The sequence below is a fragment of the Perissodus microlepis genome, chromosome 11 (genome assembly GCF_051167445.1).
Source record: "Perissodus microlepis isolate ML-2025 ecotype Zambia chromosome 11, ASM5116744v1, whole genome shotgun sequence".
NCBI lineage: Eukaryota > Metazoa > Chordata > Actinopteri > Cichliformes > Cichlidae > Perissodus > Perissodus microlepis.
In genome coordinates, this window is record NC_140471.1 from 17,161,708 (window position 1) to 17,181,878 (window position 20,171).

Genomic DNA, 20,171 nt, shown 5'->3' on the forward strand with positions numbered 1-20,171 from the left:
GTGTCAAAATGGAAGAGAGCCTCCCTCCTGGCACCAGCTTGAAATGCACAATCTGTAACTACACGGCAGATTCTCTTATTACATTCCAGCATCACATCATGTCTCACCTGTCACAGGCGGCCTTCAGATGCAATCACTGCCATATCAGCTTCCAGAGCCACAGGGAACTCTTACAGCATCAGGACTTACATGGGCACGGCAGCAAACTTCACAGGGAAGGTAACGGCACAGAGCACTCCCCCAGGGGGCCGGAGGAAAGCCTCCAGCAGCAGCAGCAGCAGCAGGCCCGCACTGAGCTGGCCAACAGGAAGGACGCTCTGCTCGGAAGTCCCAAAGGGACCCTCAACAAGGAGACCAGCACAGACGGGGAAGCTGACAAGGCTGAGAAGAAGCCCATGCTGTCTGTTCAGAAGGGAGAGGCCCACCCAGGCAGCAAAGCCAGTTTTTCTTACACTAGGATCAAGTCTGAGCCCTCCAGCCCCCGACTGGCCTCCTCCCCTGTGCAGCATAACATGCCTACATTTCCCATGGGCCCCTTCTTGTCTCAGTTTGCGTTCTCCCAAGACATTTCAGTAGTCCCGCAGGCTTCTGAGATTCTGGCTAAAATGTCAGAGCTAGTTCACCGGAGGCTGCGCCACGGAGGGAACAGCTACCCCCCTGTCATCTACAGTCCTCTTATGCCCAAAGGGGCCACCTGTTTTGAATGCAATATCACCTTCAGTAACCTGGACAACTATTTGGTCCACAAAAAGCACTACTGTAACAGCCGCTGGCAGCACATGGCCAAGTCCCCCGACTTCTCTGCCCTCTCGGATAAGGTCCCCGAGGCGGTCAGCCCCAACAGCGGTCACAGTTCTGTTAGCATGTTGGCTGGCTGCCACCCGTCGGAGGCTGACAGCCACCTCATGCAGTCAGCTTGCCTGAACTCCAGCGTGTTGGACATGATCAACGCTGGGGCTAAAGGCCCCGATAAGGATCTAGCAGGACAGGTGAAGAAGGTCTCCACGCCAACTGGGGCTGAGGAGAGGCTGAATGACAAGCAGATGGAGGGGAAGAGCCCCAGCACAGGTTTGGTGGAAAGTGACAACGATCCGACCAAGACGACTTGCGACGCCTGTAATATCACGTTCAGTCGTCACGAGACCTACATGGTCCACAAGCAGTACTACTGCGCCACTCGTCATGATCCCCCCATGAAACGCATGCCCACCAACAAGGTGCCCTCCATGCAGAGAACCATGAGGAGCCGTAAGCGCAGGAAGATGTATGAGATGTGTCTCCCTGATCAGGACCACCAGAGGCCCCCTATGGGTCAGCCAGGTTTCCTTGGGGTTCCTCCCATGAACCCTTGCACATCCCAGGAAGCTGTAGAGAGCCTTTCAGACCGCTTCCATCCCCGCTGTGATATGTTCCCAGGTATGGTACCTAAACACCTGGAGGCCTCTCTGACTGTCACCAAACCCGTTCTGGCTCCCAAATGCAACATCGTGGAGCCACAGGAGCTGGACGCTCCCATTGACCTTAGCAAAAAATGCTCGCCGGTATCCGACAAGTCATGTAGCTCTCCCAAAAGACTTTTGGACTATCACGAATGCGCAGTGTGCAAGATAAGTTTTAACAAAGTGGAGAACTACCTGGCGCACAAACAGAACTTTTGCCCCGCAACGGCCGCCGCAACGGCTGCCGCCACTGCCGCACAGCAGCAGCAGCCACAACAGCAACAACAGCACAATGAGAGCGGCGGCCTGGAGACGACCATGTTCCCAGATGTGAAGAGTGAAAGCAGCGGTAACCCGGATGAAGTCTACGATAAGAACCCAGGCAAATGTGAGAAGAATGGCAACGGGAAGGTGATGGTGCAGAATGGAGGCATGTTTCCTCCACACCTGGGGCCCGTGCCGGGTCTCAAGCCTTTCGCTGAACCCCAGCTCATCCCATCAAAAGAGGACAGCAAGAGTATGTTTCTGCCCCACTGCCTCTATCCTGGAGCAATAAAGAAGGTCAAAGGTCCTGAGCAAATATCGCCATATTTTGGGATAAAACCAACTGACTACGGGGGGCCAGCGGTGCAGGGAGAGGCCGGTGAACAGGAGCAAAGTGTTAATGGGGGAGGAGGTGCTGGAGGAGGAGAGACAGGAACAACCAGAGAGCAGGCCACACAGCCTGCTGCTAACGGCTGCCCTCACCCTGGCAAGGAACCTCTTCCCCTCCTGCCCAAAAACCGAGGCATGGTCATTGTCAACGGGGGGCACAAGTCCGAGGAGCGTTCAGGCACAGCACCGCCGCAGCAAGAGAACCAGCCCCAGCCAGACAGCCAGCCCCCCAATCCCTCACCGACGTGGGCCACCGAAAATCAGACCGACTCCAACGAGAACATGTCGCCTTCCTCCAAGTCCCCAAACGAGGAGGCGGCGCCCACAGCCAATAAGGGCGTGAACGGCTCCGGAAGCGGCAAGTACTGCCGCCTCTGTGACATCCAGTTCAACAACCTGTCAAACTTTATTACCCATAAGAAGTTTTACTGTTCGTCACATGCTGCCGAGCATGTAAAATAAGAGAAGACACGTTCTTCATCCTCCCCCTCGCTCCTTCCCCCGACACCTTCCCCCCCTTACTGACTTTTCCTCCTTTCTTTTTTTTTTGGTACACTGTTGTGTCTGGAATAGTGCATCATGCAGTGCTAACCGCTGCTTGTGGACAATCAAGAGAAGCTTCTTCTTTCATCGTTTTAAGACTTACAAATGCAAAACCATTGGTTTAAAAAAAAAAAAAGAAAAGAAAAGAAAAAGACAAAGAAAAATGGATCAAGAATAATATTGGTGCCACTTTCACATTAATTTATTTTACAATCAGTATTAATAGGAGTAGTGGTCTTAATTTAAATTCAAAATGAAATTTATATCAGAGTTGTTTGTAATGTTATTGTATAGTCATTCTTGTGTAGCACACATATTGTTTACACTGTAATGTAGGCTCAATGAAACAATAGACAATACAAAAATGAGATGCATTTTAGACACAAAAATAGCTACTGAGGCACTTGTGTATTCTTATTTGCTGTACCAGTTTCTGTATATGGCCAAAATGTCACTTGCAGTTTGCTACTAATGACTTGTTAGCCTTAAAAAGCCGCCGTTTTGGGGGGGTGGGTGGGGGTGATCACCTGGCACAACCCTGCATCTCACATTTTGGCATATACACATGGCTTTGCATACATATGTGGCTGTTTGTCCCTGTCTCTTTTCTTCAACTCAGATGTGGATGTTTTCATGAGGATGGCAGCATTCTTGTATAGTACTCGTATTTCTGTTTGATGATACACTTTGGTCTCCCTTTTTCAAATTTTGCTCTCAATGCAATACTTTGTAAATGAGGGAACATTACTGAAAGCAGTATTACGAAATGGGGACTGTGCATATAATTATTTGTAACCCCATTGGGAATTTAAAAACAAAAAGAGAAAAAAAAAAAAAAAAAAGCAAGTTGTACAAGAATTAAGTTTATTGCTGACGAACAAGATGGGTTGGGAGGTCAGTGGGGGATACTGATGTAAAATGATCATTCCAATGTCCTGATTATGGGAGAAAATGTTTCTTAAAACGTTGTTGCTATGCATGTATATGGATGGAATTAAATTCCAGATCTGTTGGAAATTTTTATTTTGATGTGGTGTCATAATTAAACTTAAATCCTCAGGATAAACCAGTGCTTTCTGGTGTTTCTTTCACATGAATCTATACCAGAAAATAAGATCACTGCAGTGTTATACAAACAATCAAACACTTATATATATATAAAGATTTATTTTTGAAAAAGATTTGCAGTTTTAAAAAAAAAAAAGTCCAAAAAACAGGAGGTCAGCTATATGCGAATAACAAAATGAAGTGATGCAGCAGCGCAAGAGGACTCCATGTATCTTCCCTTGTGGCTATAACATGGCAGAATATTAAGACAGAACCAAGTGAGATAAAAAAAAAAAAAAAAAGGTATCCGGTTGAGCGGTGACATGTGTGTGGCCTTTGCATTGATAAGGAATAATGTATTAATTTTTTTGGTACTGGCCAATCAGGTGAAGAGCCTGAAATAACAACTTGAAAGATAAGATGAATCTAAGACAGGAAATACTTCATCACATTGAATACCCTCCAGTTATCTTCAATTAAAAAGCTTCCAATGAAGCAGAGCTCTGCAAAAAAGTGTGTTCTGAAATTGACTGCTTGATGAACCTTAGCAGACGTGTAGACAATCGTTACAGATTGCTGCAAAGAAATGTTGTTGTTTTTTTTTTTTTTTTAAAAAGTAACTTGATTGTCTTATTACTCCATTCATGTCTGGGGTGTAGTTACATTTTGGACACGGGTCACTCGCTCTGCTGCTTGGCTTGTCGTTGGTTGACTAGCTTCCTCAGGTGCTGGCTGATGGCAGATGGCTTCTTGTAGATCATTCGCCGGTCTGCTCCTTTTATGTGAATGTGATTGGCCGACGGGTAGGATTCCTCCAGAAACCTCTTTTGAAGCTTCGCTACCATCTGGTGCATGGGGAATATGATTTACCATGTTATTAGAGCATTGTTCAGTCACTGTACCAGACCTAATGATGCAGCATGAAGTTGTGCAGTTACAGTAAAGGCACTCACTCGGTTTAGGTGTTCTGGCATTTGCATGTCAAAGGAGTCCCCCGTGAGCACGCTCACTGATGTCCTGCTGGAGAGGGGCTTAAACTTTGTTATGTCCCTTTGAAAGAAAAAAAGAAAAAAACAGAATAATCATTTTGTTTAATATTTTTGAAGTTCACTTTGAATTCCACATGCAAATGTGCAAAACCATCCAGAAAAATCTGGGGGGGGGGGGGGGGGAGCGTCCACATATCTTTGCCATACCTTACTTGAGCTGCACTTTCATTCAGAAAGTAATGCTCATCGACAGCAGCACTTTGGTGCGCAGGGTTACTTTGTAGGTATTTCTGTAGGAACAGGAAAAAACCCCATGAAAGATCAATACAGGCTAACAAAAACAAAGAATTTCCACAGTTATCAGAAATGTACGGCAGCCCTGAGAGGTCAAATGGACTCTAACTTAAAAAAATACCAACAAATAGAAAAACGCTGCCAAAGCACATAAAACACACACACACGCACACACACACACAGTGGAAATGGGAAAAAAAACGGAGAAGGAATAAAGCGAAGGATTGCACTGAGGCACGCTTAAAAGTTCAGAGAGTTCATCGATGTTGTGAGGGAGAAAAGGGCAATGGGAGTTTTAAAATCACGTTTTCCTAACATATTGTAGATACATCTTCGCTGTTTACTGTTAACTTTTCGGTTCTGCACTTTCGTCACGTTGTCGTCTCCCCAAAAACTTCAGTTGTTTTGTGAGCTTTTGCAGCATTTTTCTCTTTGCTGGTGTTTTCTTAAGTTGGAGCGTTTGACCTCTCAGGGCCACCGTACAAAAGAGAACACAAACAAAAAACACGGTCGCTGACGGTCACTATTTAACAAAAACTAAACTAACCATTCAGGTAGATGCGTGCAAACATCCACCGTATCCTTGTTAACCTCATCAAAACTGCACAGGTGAAACATTCTCTCCCCGTTTGAGACTGAAAGCATTTAGTTACTCCAGCCAAACACAGATCTGAACAGACCGTTGATTTCTTCTCAGGCACGCAATAAAAATGGGCAGCACAAGTATCTGATCAACTCTGACATTGGCCAACTTGTGATGGCAAAGAAACTGGGTGATAACGTCTGCAATTGTCGCCATGTTGTTCCAGTTTACCTGCCAAAAGTTGCCCAAAGAAGGACAACCTGTGAAACCGGCAGCATGGTCTCAATCAACCGAGGCTCACTGATGTGCAGCAATGTGTGGCTTGTGTGGTTAAATACCACTGCTGAAAGCTCCTATAGAGGGTGAATCTATGAATCGGACAGAACTTAAATGAAGAAACGTGAGATTAAAAGACCTAGTTTGTTGTGATGAATCGCATTAAAAAAATGATTTATACATAAAAAGTTCTGTGCAAATTATTAGACGCTAAAAGTAAATATCCTTTCGAGAACTCATGTCACTAATGTTTGTAAAAATACTGTACACTTCACTTCATACAAAGTGCACTTTACAGATAAAAACTAAACCAAACTTCCTGCCTGTGTTTTGCCTTTCACATAATTTTTCACATCAGTTGCAGGACTCCCTCTTCTTCCTGTGTTCTTTCTGAATCAATGTTTGGGGTCTTTGTGGTGCTAGTTGATGAATATGATGGGATTGATTGGAGTTGCATGATGGAAAAAAAATTCTAAAGAGTCTTTAGAATAATTTTTGCACAGTAAAAGTAAAAAAAACTAACTGTGCAGGTGCCCATACCCGCTGATGGGTAATTGAGCAATCCCAATTAAAGAATTAACAAGTCAATTTTGGGGGCATGTGAATAACCTTATTCCACAGTCACCTTTTTTACCTGTCTTCACATGCCTCTAATCCCATATCAACTCATACAAACCTTTTATGTTTGTCTAAAAACCCAAGATCCCTGGACAAACAGCTCCATGCACAATGCAATGTCTTTCAGTGAGAACAAAAACGCCCCCAACTTCTTTCTTTCCGCCACAGAAAAATTATATTAGCAGAATAATTTGTAAAAGATGGGAAAAGTAGTGATAACGTTTTCTATAGTAAGCCGATCTGAATGCAGTGAAGGCAGTGTCCATCTCATTCAGCAGAGCAGCTCAGAGCAGGAACAAACTGATAACACTTCTGAAATCTGTCTCTTGTTCTCGGGCTGAAAAAAGTTCACCGTGCTTCAGAATTCACGGGAATTTGCAAAATTGAGCAGAACTCGCCTTTAACTTCATCCGTCACCTGCACGCAATGAAACCAGACACCCTTTGGTGCTTTCATCACTGCGGCAAACAATTCGGGTCCAGTTCAATTAAGCAGCGGTTACATGTACATGCCCTTGAGAAATGGAATGCATGCTATATTGAGTCCGGTGTGTATGTGTGTGTGAGTCTCTGTGTGTACATTATAACCTTCACTAGCCTGTCTAAAAAACCTTTTTCTGTCCTTGGAGAATTCAAGCACAATGATGTCCTTATCTCCTTGGCAACAACTGTAACACTTGAAAAGCTGAAATAGGTCCCTCATCACTGCTGCCATCAAATCGTGGGTGGCTGGCAGCAGAGAACAAGGCGTCTTAACAAACTGTTCTCATTCATCCCCTAGCATACGTCACTGCATCGCACAGACAACTGAAGGAGACGAGTGAGCAGATGTTAGAAAAATGTCACTCAAAGTTGATTAAAGGGTTAAAAAAAAAAAGGAAGCAGGAATTAACTTCTCTCTAATAGTCTGTCTCTAATGTCCCTGACATGACTGTCACGGCCTTTGTTTTTCTGCTAATACAGGCATCAGTGTGTACAGAGCATTTCTCCGTGCTTTTAAAGATACTGGCTTGTTGTTGTTCATCATCGAAATCCATTACTACCGCCGAGCCTCTGATGTTTTTCAATAGGATGTGGAAATGACTACAGGACTTCATGACAGGCAGAAGTGCCACAGCTGTATGTGTGATTCACAGACAAATCTGAGTATGGACAAATGCAAAATAACCCCTCCTCCCTCCTCTATAGGGGGAAAAAAACTCATCTGCAATACACAGCAAAAGACGCTTGTAGCTTTTATTAACAGCGTCTTCCTCACTCACCGTATGACCTGTCAAAAGGCCAGGTTTTACAATATAGCAGGCATCACGAGATGCAGGGCATCACGCATCGTGTCAGCTCCAGGAGACGGGTTCAATTTTGGTTTATTTAAAATGTCTCGTGTCATATCATGCCAAATTCACAGTCTCTGACATTATGAAGACAAACGCTCCTGCTATCATCACCCACTCGCATCTCTGCTGAGGAGGAGACGCGATTGTTCTCGCATTAGCGCCATCCTGTGGCTGCACGGGAAAAAGTGAGAGGGAAAAGATTTGAATGCCTGAAAGATATCAATTTTTACTGCTGATTTTAATTCAGTTAAAAGAACACGCGCTATAGATGAAAAAGGAGGGGGGGGGGTGTATTCAGCCTACAAAGATGGCATGTTATGATAGTACCTCTGTACCCTGAAGATTAGTTTCAAACTCCCAAATCCCTTTAAAGTCACACCGGACTCGCTGTGTCACATTCACGCAACATTAAAGCAACATTTCAGTGTTTTAATGTTGAGGACGTGCTTCACTGTAGACGCATGTACACTGTATAGTGTGTCAGCCTGACCTGTCGCTGAATGACCTCTTCTGAGACATTCTCGCCTTTCACAGTCGGTTCAATGGCCCCCAGTATGATCAGCATGCGGCTCAGCCCCGTGGCCGCTGAAAACTGCTTGGCTTGGAATGAAGGCACCACCTTACCATACCTGAAAAAAATGACAAGACCTTGAGCAGGAGAACAGCTACGGCTTTTTAAAGTCCTGTGGTAACAGCACGACAGTAACCGTTACAGTAGTGTCATGTTTCTGTCCTCCTCATGAACCCAGATTTAATATCCAATTAGGAATATTTAGCTCGCGTATTTGCTAAATGCTACATGACATTAGTTAGCTAGCTTGTTGCAGTAATGTCAGTTCATCGCAGATTATCACATAAAGCAACCGCTTTCTCATGTTAGAAACAATGTTAAAGAGATATGTACGATTTGAAATTCTGTTGTGTTCTGTCTAAGTTCGCTTTTTTTCTTTGTTCTGTGTTTTTTCTTCCGGGAAAAGGACAAAAGAGAAAAACGAAAAATGATTCAAAAGTTCTTACAGTTGCAGTTAAGGCACTCTGTCAACAAAACAAACTATAAACTACATGCTCTGAACTATAACACAGGTAAGATAAGAAAACTGTTTGTGAATCATGTTTGTGAATAAATGTAATTAACAATTTAAATCTGACGGAGCAATCTTTGCTTAAAAACCTGTTTAGCTCACAGATCGAACTGAAATGAGGACATTTTACATCCCTGATCATCTGATCACGACCCGTTTCATATTACAACAGTCACACTTTAAATGAGCGGTCATCCTCAGAGACCTAATGTTCACAGCTGTAAATGACTGAGATGGTCTTAAACCGCAAAACAGCACGCTAAGGCTCTGAATGGTGCCATGATTGAGAAAGGCCACACGTAACAACTCCAGCGATGTCACACATACTATTTGCTTTTCCTCAAGTCTTTTTCAACCATAAATCTTAAAATTTGTCTTTGAAAACATTTGCCTGGGGAATGAGAAATACTGTTTTTCTTTTTTTCTTTTTTAGCAGGTGAGAGAAGTAGAGCTGCAGGATTTTGTAACTCAGGAGCCCCAATCGGTTTCGGCTCACTGGTGCTCTGAATTGACTGGTTTCAGCCTGCAGAGCCCAATCAATAGTGCCACTCGCCACTGCTGCCGCTATTGCCGTGCCCCGCACCCTGCCCCTACATAGAGCACACACAGTGCAGATCTGTACCCCTGCACGGAGAGACACTCCTACCTGTTTCAGTCTGATCTGGATCAGATTTCAGCACTGTTATAGCCCTATCTGTTCCAACATCTGAAACAACTGTGAACAGGTTCTATACATTTTCAGCCCCTGCGTTACACCCAACTAAGGGGCGGTTAAACACTTAAGTATTGATCATTTTACAAATGGAATAATTGGTTTGGGGATTTAAAAAAAAAAACAGAAATTGTTAATTTTTCAGCTGCAAAATATTAAATTATTAAAACAAAGAATAAAAAAAACAAACAAAAGGGCAAATCCAGGTATTCAAGAATGTATGACCATCATATATTTCATGTGTTTTCTGGTTTCTGTGGCTCATCCTCAAAATAGGCTGGAGCAAAGTAGACCAATCACTGAAAAAAGGCATTCTTAGATTGGCAGAAAATACACAAATCTCATTCATTAGGTCAAATGCGTGTGAATTTAGCTCCCTATGGCTACAAAAGAACTACAATTTGGCCAGCACTTAATGTGTGGTTATATGCTTCCCAGCCACTGCAGGGTGACCAATTGGATTCTTTGAGTCCTTTGGCTATTGCAATTTTGGCTTGTAAACCAGGATCAGATATGAAAAAAACAACAAGAAGAAGAAGTCACTACAATACAGCAACAACTTGTAAATCACAAGATAGCAGGGCCGTAAAGTATAACCCTGCTTTACCTGTATAAAATTAACATCATCTTGTATTTACTAAGAGTTTAAACTAGCAAGAGAGACCATAATCTGATCAGGAAAATGTCTACTGAGTATTATTATACAAATATTTAAGGAGAAGGGTCGTTTTCTTTATGCTGCAGTACACTGAAGGCTGTAGCAAGAAAATTACTGTCATCACATCCAATGAATTTGCTGTCTTGCTGCATCTGAAACACTTGCTTCGAAGTTGAGGGTCTGTGACTGCTCACGGTCCGATTCTGCACTTAGAAAGACTTTGGAGCATCAAGGTGATGAAGTCATCATTTCAGTGTGCATGTAAAGCAAGAAGGTTCTAATCCACCAGCTGGGTGGAGTCATTCTGTGTCTCCTTGTGTTTGCATGGGTTCTCTCCACGTGCTCTAGCGTCCTCCCACAGTCCAAAGACAAGCAGTTAGTGGCTTAATTGGTGGCCGCAGGTGTGAATGTGAGTGTGAATGGTTGACTGTCTCTCTGTGTTAGCCCTGTGACAGACGGGTTACCTGCCCAGGGTGTACATTGCCTCTTGGCCTGTGACAGCTGGAAGTCGAACCCCTGACCTAAAGTTCCAAACATCGTGTAGTGTTACCCCCCTACATACACACACACTCTTACACAACCTAACAAAGCCACTAGAATGGCTTTAGACTCTTGTCATTTAATACATACCTCAGATAAATCAAAAATGTCATCAGCTCTTTTCCACAAACTTACCAATACTTGAATTATAACAACAGCACAAGGCAGCATTGCTTCAAAGAAACTGCACTTCACAACATGTAGGTTTCCCTTCCATTATCCTGCTCACATCATATCACCAACACAAACATGCACCTTTCATGTGTAAACGAACCCATCTGACCTGTTGTTGATATGCGGTACCCAAAGAACTGTAGCTTGGCATATCGAGCTCTGCTCCAGCAAAGCACATCACCGCTGATTGGTCAGACAAAGCTGATAAATAACAGCAGAGAAAGCACGATCAGCTGCCACCAGCAGCTGTGTAAAGATAACACATCTGCCATATTCACGGTGGAAGAAACGCGCCCTTCGGGTCAATAATGGATACAGACAGAGGGAGAAAAGAAACTACTGCTCTAATTCTCAGTCTTCAGTAGACAGAGAAAACTTTTCAAATCAGACCTCCGGAGAGTGACATTTTGACATTTTCATCTTCCTTTCCACAGTTTTCCCCTGAAGTCATTCTGGCACCACAATTTAGAACTGACTCTTCGACCTGGCTCTTAAGGGACTTCTCATTCTCTGCACATTTTCCACCTGTCACCCTTTTCTTGCCCCTTGGTTCCAAAAATAAAGGAGGGGTGGGGTGAAAAAAAAATCTCCCTATCAGCCTTCCAATTCGAATCTGGTCAAATCATTGCTGGGTCTGGCATTGAACATTATTTCAAGGATTCTCCAGCCACCTGTCCTATTCCCTCCTCTTTTTTCCATTTTTAATTCTGCCCCCGAGTGAGGATTATGCGAAGCAAGGCATGCGTGTCAAAGGGAAATTTAGTGGGTAAAGACAGCCAAGATTGGCGGGATGAATTAAACAGATAACGGGAGGAGACGAAGTGGGGGAACCATGTAGAGCAAAACGCCTCACCGATGTTGGTCATTTCAGAGGGGCTCTTTTTTTTTTTTTTTCCTTCTCCCCACAGGAGCGAGGAGGCAATATCTAAATTAATAAAGTGATGAAATGAGTTTGTGCCATGGACTTTCTGCTGTTTGACTTTCCCATCTGGATTAGTGCAGGCTGAATGGACGCTCTGTTACTTTTGTTACAACTGCGCAATTCACTGTCGGAATTTGGCCCAATAGTGATAAGGCTCCCCTCCTCCTCCTCATTACCATCTCATTTCATATGCAGGGCCTCTGTTACCTGAGAGCCTGCTCACACACAAAACACGAACTATTACACGAGCTTCTGCCAACTATTACAATGAGCACAGAACATTTAAACACGGACTATTACAGAGGGCTCAACTAACTATTACGCCGAAGGAAGATTTCTTAAGAAAAAAAAAAAATGGTAGAGACCATTAGAAAAAGGCAGGCGTATAAACGTGGACGTGATGGGGCCTTTATCTCTGACTCTTTCAGTGTAGATTAATCAGCCCAGCCTGAATAAACTGTCCTTTTGTATATATTTTGTATGCATCCAAAAAATTTACTAAAACATGGAAATAATATAGAAAATCTAACATTTGATGAAAAACGAGCCAGTACAGGAAGTGCTACTCCTTCAAGGACAGAAAAAAGTAAGACCTCAGCACAGTGACATTTTGCCACTTCTTACGTTGTATTTGCGACACATTAAAAAAACAAGTGAGGTAACCTTTACATTTTAACCCGACCTTTATAAAACAGACATGCTCCTTGTGTTGTGCAGCACTACTCACATTTAAACTGTTTCCAACATACTTCAATACATAGAAATGAATCACACCTGGACATTTCTACCTTTAACATTCAACATTCGGGTTTTATGTTTGATTCTTATAATGTTTTATCATCTTTTACAGCAAACCTGGACAGTACTTACACTGCTTCACTAGTTCAACCTTTTTCCATAATAGATTTAAATAATTTTTCACTGGAAATTCTACACACAATGCCCCATAATGAGAAAAAAGTTTGCTTGAAATGTATTAACAATTTAAAATAGAAATATGACATGCACATAAATATTCACACACCATGCCATGACAAAATTCTCTGGTGTGATTAAACACAAATTGAACACTTTGACCTGAATGACGAGCGTCATGTCTTGTGGAAACCAGGCACTGCTTAACATCTGGCCAACATCATCCTTACAGTAAAGTGTGATGGTGGCAGCATCATGGAGCTAGTCAGGGTTGAGGGAAAGATGATGTACAAAGACAACCTTGATGATAACCTGCTCCAGAGTGCTCTGGATCTCAGACTGGGGCAAAGGTTGTAACAGGACACCAACCCTAAACATGCAGCCAACATAACAAAGAAGTGACCTCTCTGTGAATGTCCTTCAGTGGCCCAGCCAGAGCCCAGACTTGAACCTGATTGAAGATCTCTGGAGAGATCTCAAAATGGTTGTGCACTGACACTCCCCCATCCAAGCTGATGAGAGAGTCTGCAAAGAAGAATGAGAGAAACTGCCAAAAAATAAATAAAAATAGGTGAGCAGAGCTCGTAGCATCATATTTAGAAAGACCTGAGGCTGTAATTGCAGCCAAAGGTGCTGCAACAAAGTACTGAACAAAGGTTATTGATACTGATGTACTGTTTTATATTTTGAAAACATTTGCAAGAACTTCAACCAAACCTTTCCAGTTTGTGTTACGAGGTCTCGTGTGCAGAATTTTAAAGTGAAAAGAAAATTAGATCCATGTTGGAATAAGGCTGTAACATGACTAAATGTTAAACAAGCGAAGTGCTGTGAATACTCTCTGGACATACTACACGTTAAAAGGGAGTACACTAGCTTTAGGAAGGTAGGAAACACAACATAAGGATCGGCAGACGTTCACTGACAAAGTAAAAGAATTCCAGCTAGATTTTCTGTTGCTAACCAATTTCACATTAAAGTCCCTTAACTCCACTTAAATGTGTGTTTTTCCAGAGACATTAGAGCGGGAGAGACAGCACTCAGCGAACACTAATGTATGGGAGAGCTCTTTGAGCCCAAAGAGACAATTAACAACGGAGCAGGGAAAAATCTGAGCATGCAGGCAAACAGCAGAGATTCACGACACTTTCAACGATGTGCTGGCAGATATTTTTACTCATTATTGTTTTAAAGGTGTAGGTCAGAGCACTTACTGTTATTCTTGTCTTACTGCATCCATAATGGAAAACTGAGCATGAGATGCTGATTCTGTCCATACTCTGTTTTCAGAACAACTTGTAGAGTTTTTTTTTAATATTTTTTATATCTTGATTTTTTTCCCCCCAAATCAGATTTGACTAGTGATTCTATACATGCAGCCTTGTTGTTATTGTTGTTTATTTCCAGTGCCATTAAGCTCTAAAATTCAAAACGTTCATTTAAATACTGGATTCAATAACTATACAAATAAGTGCCCAGGGGCATAACCAAGATGGTTGCCAGGTTCTGTGACATCCTACTTTTCATTTTGAAAGTTTCACCTTTTCTAATGAATAACATATAACAATAATAAAAACAGTCTTCAATCAGTCCTCAACATCCATGATTTCCTTCCAGCTCTGGAAGCCAGTTCATCTCACTTGATTACCAACCCATCATTTGTACGAGACGCACTTTGAAACCTCGCAAGCAAAACATTTTCTTAAGTGTTAAGAATCCTTCCAAACAGGAAATAAGAGCATAATAACTTGGAATAATTGTCTAAATTAAAAGGAAAAGTTAAACACCGACATGTAATACTGAGCACAGCCACAAGGTGCCAGTGTTGCACCACGGTCAGTTCCCTGCCTGCTCCTCCCTGCATAAATACTGTAGGTTACACTGGGGTAAATACACAGGGGCCGGGACAGCCCTGTTTCATTAGCACAGCATAACAGCAATAGTTACGCTTACAGTGGTTCTAATTACAATTAACTGGCATTCCTGACTCATCGGGGATTCAGTGAACAGCTGAGTCAGGGAAAGACAGCAGGAAGCTCTTGCCACAGTGGGAGCCATTTCAGAACCACAGTGTGATTCATAATGAATGACACACTTATGAAGCAATGGATGAGAACCCATGCTGTATATGTGAAGAAACTGTGTTGTGTAACTTGACTAGCCTTATTATCATGTCACAAAACATACCACAAGACATATTTCCTCATATTAAATATAGTCTCTACTCCCTTCCCTTGCTCCCACCATACTGCAGCCCGGGGCTGGGTGGTTGCTGCCAATCTCAGCAGAGGATCCCCGAGGAGGTTTTAGAGCAGGGCTGTTCTCCAGTGAGTTATTGAACGCAAACTGACGCTGAAAGCGAATGGGCTCTGAGGGGGCAAGTGGGTATGTCGTCACTGCTGCTGCTGTTTACCAACGAAAGATAAAGGAGACAGGGAGCAAGAGAGCTCAGAGATTACATAACGCCACTTAAAGTATTAAATTACTGCTGTAGCAATCTGAGTATAATCGGAAGATTTAAATATCACAATAAGGGAAGGGACCATACAGAAGTAGGGGGGAGGAGAGAAAATTCTGTTACGCCTGTAAATTTATCCACTAACGAAGTGCAGGGTGGACGGATGGAAACACTTGGACTGAACCTGTCTGGCTTATAAATCACGCCAGCAGCAGCTGTGAGTGGCCGAAGGGTCGTCAATCAAAACGACAGTCATACGCTGCCCGTCATACAGAGCAGGCTCCAGGTGAGCCGCGAAACGTGTCTAACTGCTGCACAACGCGGCACGCTGTGTGGCCAGCAGCGTGTGATGTGCAAATATAGAGTACGTGCATGCATAAATGTTTGTGTTATCATGACTCGGAGTCTGTCTGTGTCCGTGCTTTGTGGAGAATATTAATGAGCAGCGGGATGATGAATGGTGCACAAAGTGTCATTTTCACTTTGGGACTCCTAACTCACTCAGGGTTAGATCCAGGCCCGCTGCCACAGCTGTCAGGCCCACACTGAGACACTCTACAGAACAACCTCCTTCATCTTCCTCTTTACATGCATCATGTATTCTAATTTACAGCAACAGAATGCACTGAAAACATGCTGGATTTATACAGCACGCGCACATAAACTTGTTGGGACGGTCTCAGATGGAATTCTTCTGTTATAAACATGATAATAGATTCAAACACCAAAAACTAAAAGCACACCTAATAATTAGAAACACTTAAAAGACCTGAGATTGAGAGGAAAGGGATAAAGAGGTGTTCAAGCAGTGCTCCTCTGAGGACTGAGTTACACTAAACACAGTAATAGTACATTAAAACGGAGCGTCTGTCAGTCAATCAGCATTCATTAAAAGGACCATCCCATTAGACAAGACCACTCCCCTCTGTTTCTGCTCTCTGAGCAAATATATTCCCAATGGCTTAAATTAGTTTTATATCACACGTGTGCACGCCTGGCTGCAGAAGACAGGAGTGTGTAAAACCACAGCAGAACTCTTGCTTTAAATGCAGCATTGTTAGTGTAATTGTTTTGGTACTTAACACCAACTCTGCTGTTATCTGTCTCTGATCATTAAATGGCCATCTAGAGAGTCAGGGCAGTCTGACTGTCAGCACAGTTTTCACCCATCATTACAGAGCGAGAGAAAGAGAGGAAATGAGAAAAAACAGACAACATGGACGAACGAGAGGACTGTAACCGAGGCAGAGTTTGTACATTCGGTCTTTCTCAAAGGAATGCTTGCTCAGCAAAAAAATATATGAGGAGTTAAAAAGAGAAGAATCACCGTTTAGATTCTTTACAGGTACAATACTTGATTCATGAAACAAAAGAACTTGAGTGACTGTCTAAAAGTCTCTCATGGTGACATTGATGAAATAAGAGCAACCCATACGTTGGATAAAAAGCTTATTGGGGATAAACAGGTAAAATATGTCTCCTCTATTCAAACCAATTTCCTAGTCGAGTGTTTGGATTAAGCTGAAAAAACCGAAGGAAAAGGAACGACGTGACTGATGGAATAACCTGAGATTGCTCAGAGGATTCAAGGGTGCGTGAACTACGAATCACCAGGCTAAAAACGGACGCCAATCAAGTTCAAACTGAACAAAGTCATAGACTGGGGAAAGTTAAGAGACTTAGATAAGAGCTCGAAGCATCATAGTGAATTCCTGTAGATCAAGGATCAGGAACTCATCGTGAAAAAAATGGGAACACACTACTGTGTACATAAATGAGGACTTTTTATGAATGACTGAGAAAGAAAAGATTTGAACTTTTACCTGCCTTGTTGTGTTTTGTTGGATGTGTCTTGTGGTGTGTGTGAGCACATGAAGGACAAATTCTTATAAACCGCGTTGTTGAAATGGCTACAGGAAGTTTGAACTTGAACTCGACGCTGGAGCAAAGGGCAGTTATGCTGTAAGCAGCTACGATTGGCTCTTTGTAAGAGAAACTTTGGTGGTTCATCTTAATGTAATAATATTAAAATCAGGATGCCAGTGGAATTAAACTATAAGCTAGTAGACATCTTTAAAAGAAAAGTTTAAAAATTGCTCATCTGAATATTTGTAGCCTTCAAAATAAGCTGCAAGAATTAAGTGCTGTGCTATCTGAAAATGCTTAACGTATTATTTACCTATAAATATACCAGTAGTTGATATCGAGGTAGGATTACAGGGATTTGGTATATACAGAGAGGATTGGAATAAATATAGAGATAAGTAACGCATCTGAAAAAAATTAGGACGGCAGCAACAAATGGCTGGAAAAGTAAGTTGTACTAAAAGAAAACATCTCGCAACTAATTACTTTAATTGGCAACATGTCAGTCACATGACTGGGTACCAAAAGAACATCTTAGAGAGGTCAGTTTCATTAACTGCAAAAAAGCATATCTCTAAAATTGTGGAACAATTTCAGAACGGTTTTCTTTGAATATCGCTTCATTGACAGGATATAATATCATCAAAAGATTCAGAAAATCTGGAGAAATCTCAAGGCTGATAAATGAATACTGAGTGCCCATGATCTTAATGGCCTGACACAGCACTGTATTAAAAATGGGCATGATTATGTCATGGAGATCACTACATGGGATCACATCACAGTCAGTAAACGTTCAGTATTCAGACCAATCAGTCATGTAATGCTGCTGTTATGGATTAAATAGAAAATAAAAGATTATCTGATTTTTTCAGTCTACGAAAAACAGGCTTTATATTCAAAGTCTAGATAAAGCAAGACCAAAGCCTCAGAAATGCATTTCACACTCCTTTCTATTAACATGCTCACACAAACAGATACTGAGAGTTTGGTTTAAATTAAAGAAATAAGGCTCCTTTTTCAAGTGGAAAGATGAAAATGATTCTCTGCTCACACTGGTGAAACAAAAACGGACGGTGCCGAGTGACCCCGACCCGTGGACGGCTTTTGTGCCGAATGCAATTTGTCCAGACGTACGCCGAGGCTTCTCCTAATCTCAATGATAGACCCTCTGCTTGATTTTTCATCAGGCGGTATTATCTATGCTCGCAAGCAAATGCGACACATGCTGCGATGTCTGCAGCCCAACATCCCAAGTAAGAAAGCTGACCCTTTACAACAAGTGTGCAAAAGCAAACGCCTACACGCGCACGAACACACACACGGCATTCTCAGGAGATGGTGCTGATTCATTTTGTAGGATGTAACAGAACTAATTTTGGGAGAGAGCCTCTGTTAATGAGCTGGTCTTTGATGTGTAAATCCTCCAGTCCCAGAGCAAAGCTGATACGGTCTCCCCACAATCCTGCTCAGGTGCAATCCTGCTCCCTCCTGCATTACTTATCTTGTCCACCAAATAATGTAAGACTTCATACAGCTAATAAATCTACATCGAAGACGGAGAAGACATGCAAGTTTGTGAAACAAACAAGGTAAAACAAGGAAAATGATGAAGTAACGCAAGAATGTCAGTGGTGTGGTGACGCTGGCGTGAGCAGACTGGTGCTGAACATGCTTTGGGTCTTCGTGCAGTTTCCCTCATTCCTACTTAGTCATCCATGGAAATCAAAGCACAGATGATGGAGCTGTTTTTTTAAACTGACTAAATGTAAGTCTTTGCAGAAGCAATATATAAATGAAATCAGCCATAGAGTAATTGGATCGTTGCTGCCGTGTCATGTACCCAGTGAAATTAATGCCTATTAATCAGAGGATAATTGAACACATACCCCTGATAAATGGTGCTGCTCCACTTTGAGTCCCGTACAAATTAGGCCATTTTCAGGGATCCATTTCTTATCTGCCTTCACTCATCCTTATACAGGCTCTGGCAGACAGAGCTGTGGTTGCAACATTTCTTAAGAACAACTAAATAACCTTCCTTTCACCACTGATTTTACCATCCTGTTATTTACATTCTTATGCCATATGCAGTCCTTTACGTCTGCATCTTTTCTGATTTGCCTCTCCTTGCATTCTTTATTAATTATAGCTGTACAAAGATATACGAGCAGAATTTTTGCACAGGAAACGAAGATGTGATAAACGTGTTTATTTGCCAATTTAAAACCTTTAATGGTAACTTGTGGTTCTCCAAAGCTCAGTATCAGGCTAGTTTATTTTATGCTAAACCAATGTAGTCCCTCAAAATTATTATTTTTGTACGATACAAATTAATTTTATTGGGGCATAAATCTAGAATTACTTTTGGATAACTGTGAAAAATTACAAGCGAGTTTGATTTTTAATAAGGCCAGAATTTAATTAAGATTTAACTAATCAACTCTGGTGAAAAAGATAAATAAATAAAAAAATGTTATTTTTATAAAGCTCATTTCTATTCAGTTATGTTAATGAAAGCATGTCTAAAGTATAAATTTATGGTGGAAACGATTTATACCAAAGCAAATCTACCACAGTACTCGTATAAAATCACGGACTTCTTTAATCAAGCTTCAGTGTACAACAATCATCCACATCTAAACCAGGTGAAGTGAATAACACTGATCACCTCACACAGCTCAACGCTCTGCTGGGAAACTTTGGGTCCTGGCATTCACCTGGACAGGACGGTGCTCATCATCTAGATCCACTGCTAAATACAATCCAAAAAGCAGGGGTATTTATCAAGTGCCAACCAAAAATGTAAGGATCTAAAAGTCCGACAATTGGCAGCTTAAGAAAAAAGAAATAATTATAATTTCTATGAGAAGTCTTCAAGATTTCTCCAGGCGACTATTCGATGCTCTCATTTGGACGGCGGATGCCTTCTAAATCAAGATGATGCCACACTCCTTCACACTGACTCTGCCGCACTGACTGATAGTGTTTGGTAGCAATTGTGTGTTTTTCTGTCCAGATATGCTTTTATTGCATTGACATAAAGTTTGGGGTCATTGTAACACTGA

General features: G+C 42.2%; 2 protein-coding genes across 4 annotated transcripts in view; one reads left to right on the forward strand and one right to left on the reverse strand.

Moving 5' to 3' along the window:
- zfpm2a (zinc finger protein, FOG family member 2a) overlaps positions 1-3,702 on the forward strand; it is a 121,878-nt gene extending 118,176 nt beyond the window's left edge. For both annotated transcript variants that reach the window (XM_084942744.1, XM_084942745.1), the window contains exon 8: positions 1-3,702. In XM_084942744.1, coding sequence (XP_084798870.1) covers positions 1-2,555 — 2,555 coding nt within the window. In that variant the 3' untranslated portion in view covers positions 2,556-3,702.
- Positions 2,746-20,171, reverse strand: part of LOC146377474 (uncharacterized) — a 26,580-nt gene continuing 9,154 nt past the window's right edge. For both annotated transcript variants that reach the window (XM_084942746.1, XM_084942748.1), the window contains exons 8-11: positions 8,267-8,405; positions 4,880-4,962; positions 4,637-4,733; positions 2,746-4,528 (exon numbers count right to left, since the gene is read on the reverse strand). In XM_084942746.1, the coding sequence (XP_084798872.1) occupies positions 4,361-4,528; positions 4,637-4,733; positions 4,880-4,962; positions 8,267-8,405 (487 nt within the window). In that variant the 3' untranslated portion in view covers positions 2,746-4,360. The remainder of the gene's footprint in view (positions 4,529-4,636; positions 4,734-4,879; positions 4,963-8,266; positions 8,406-20,171) is intronic.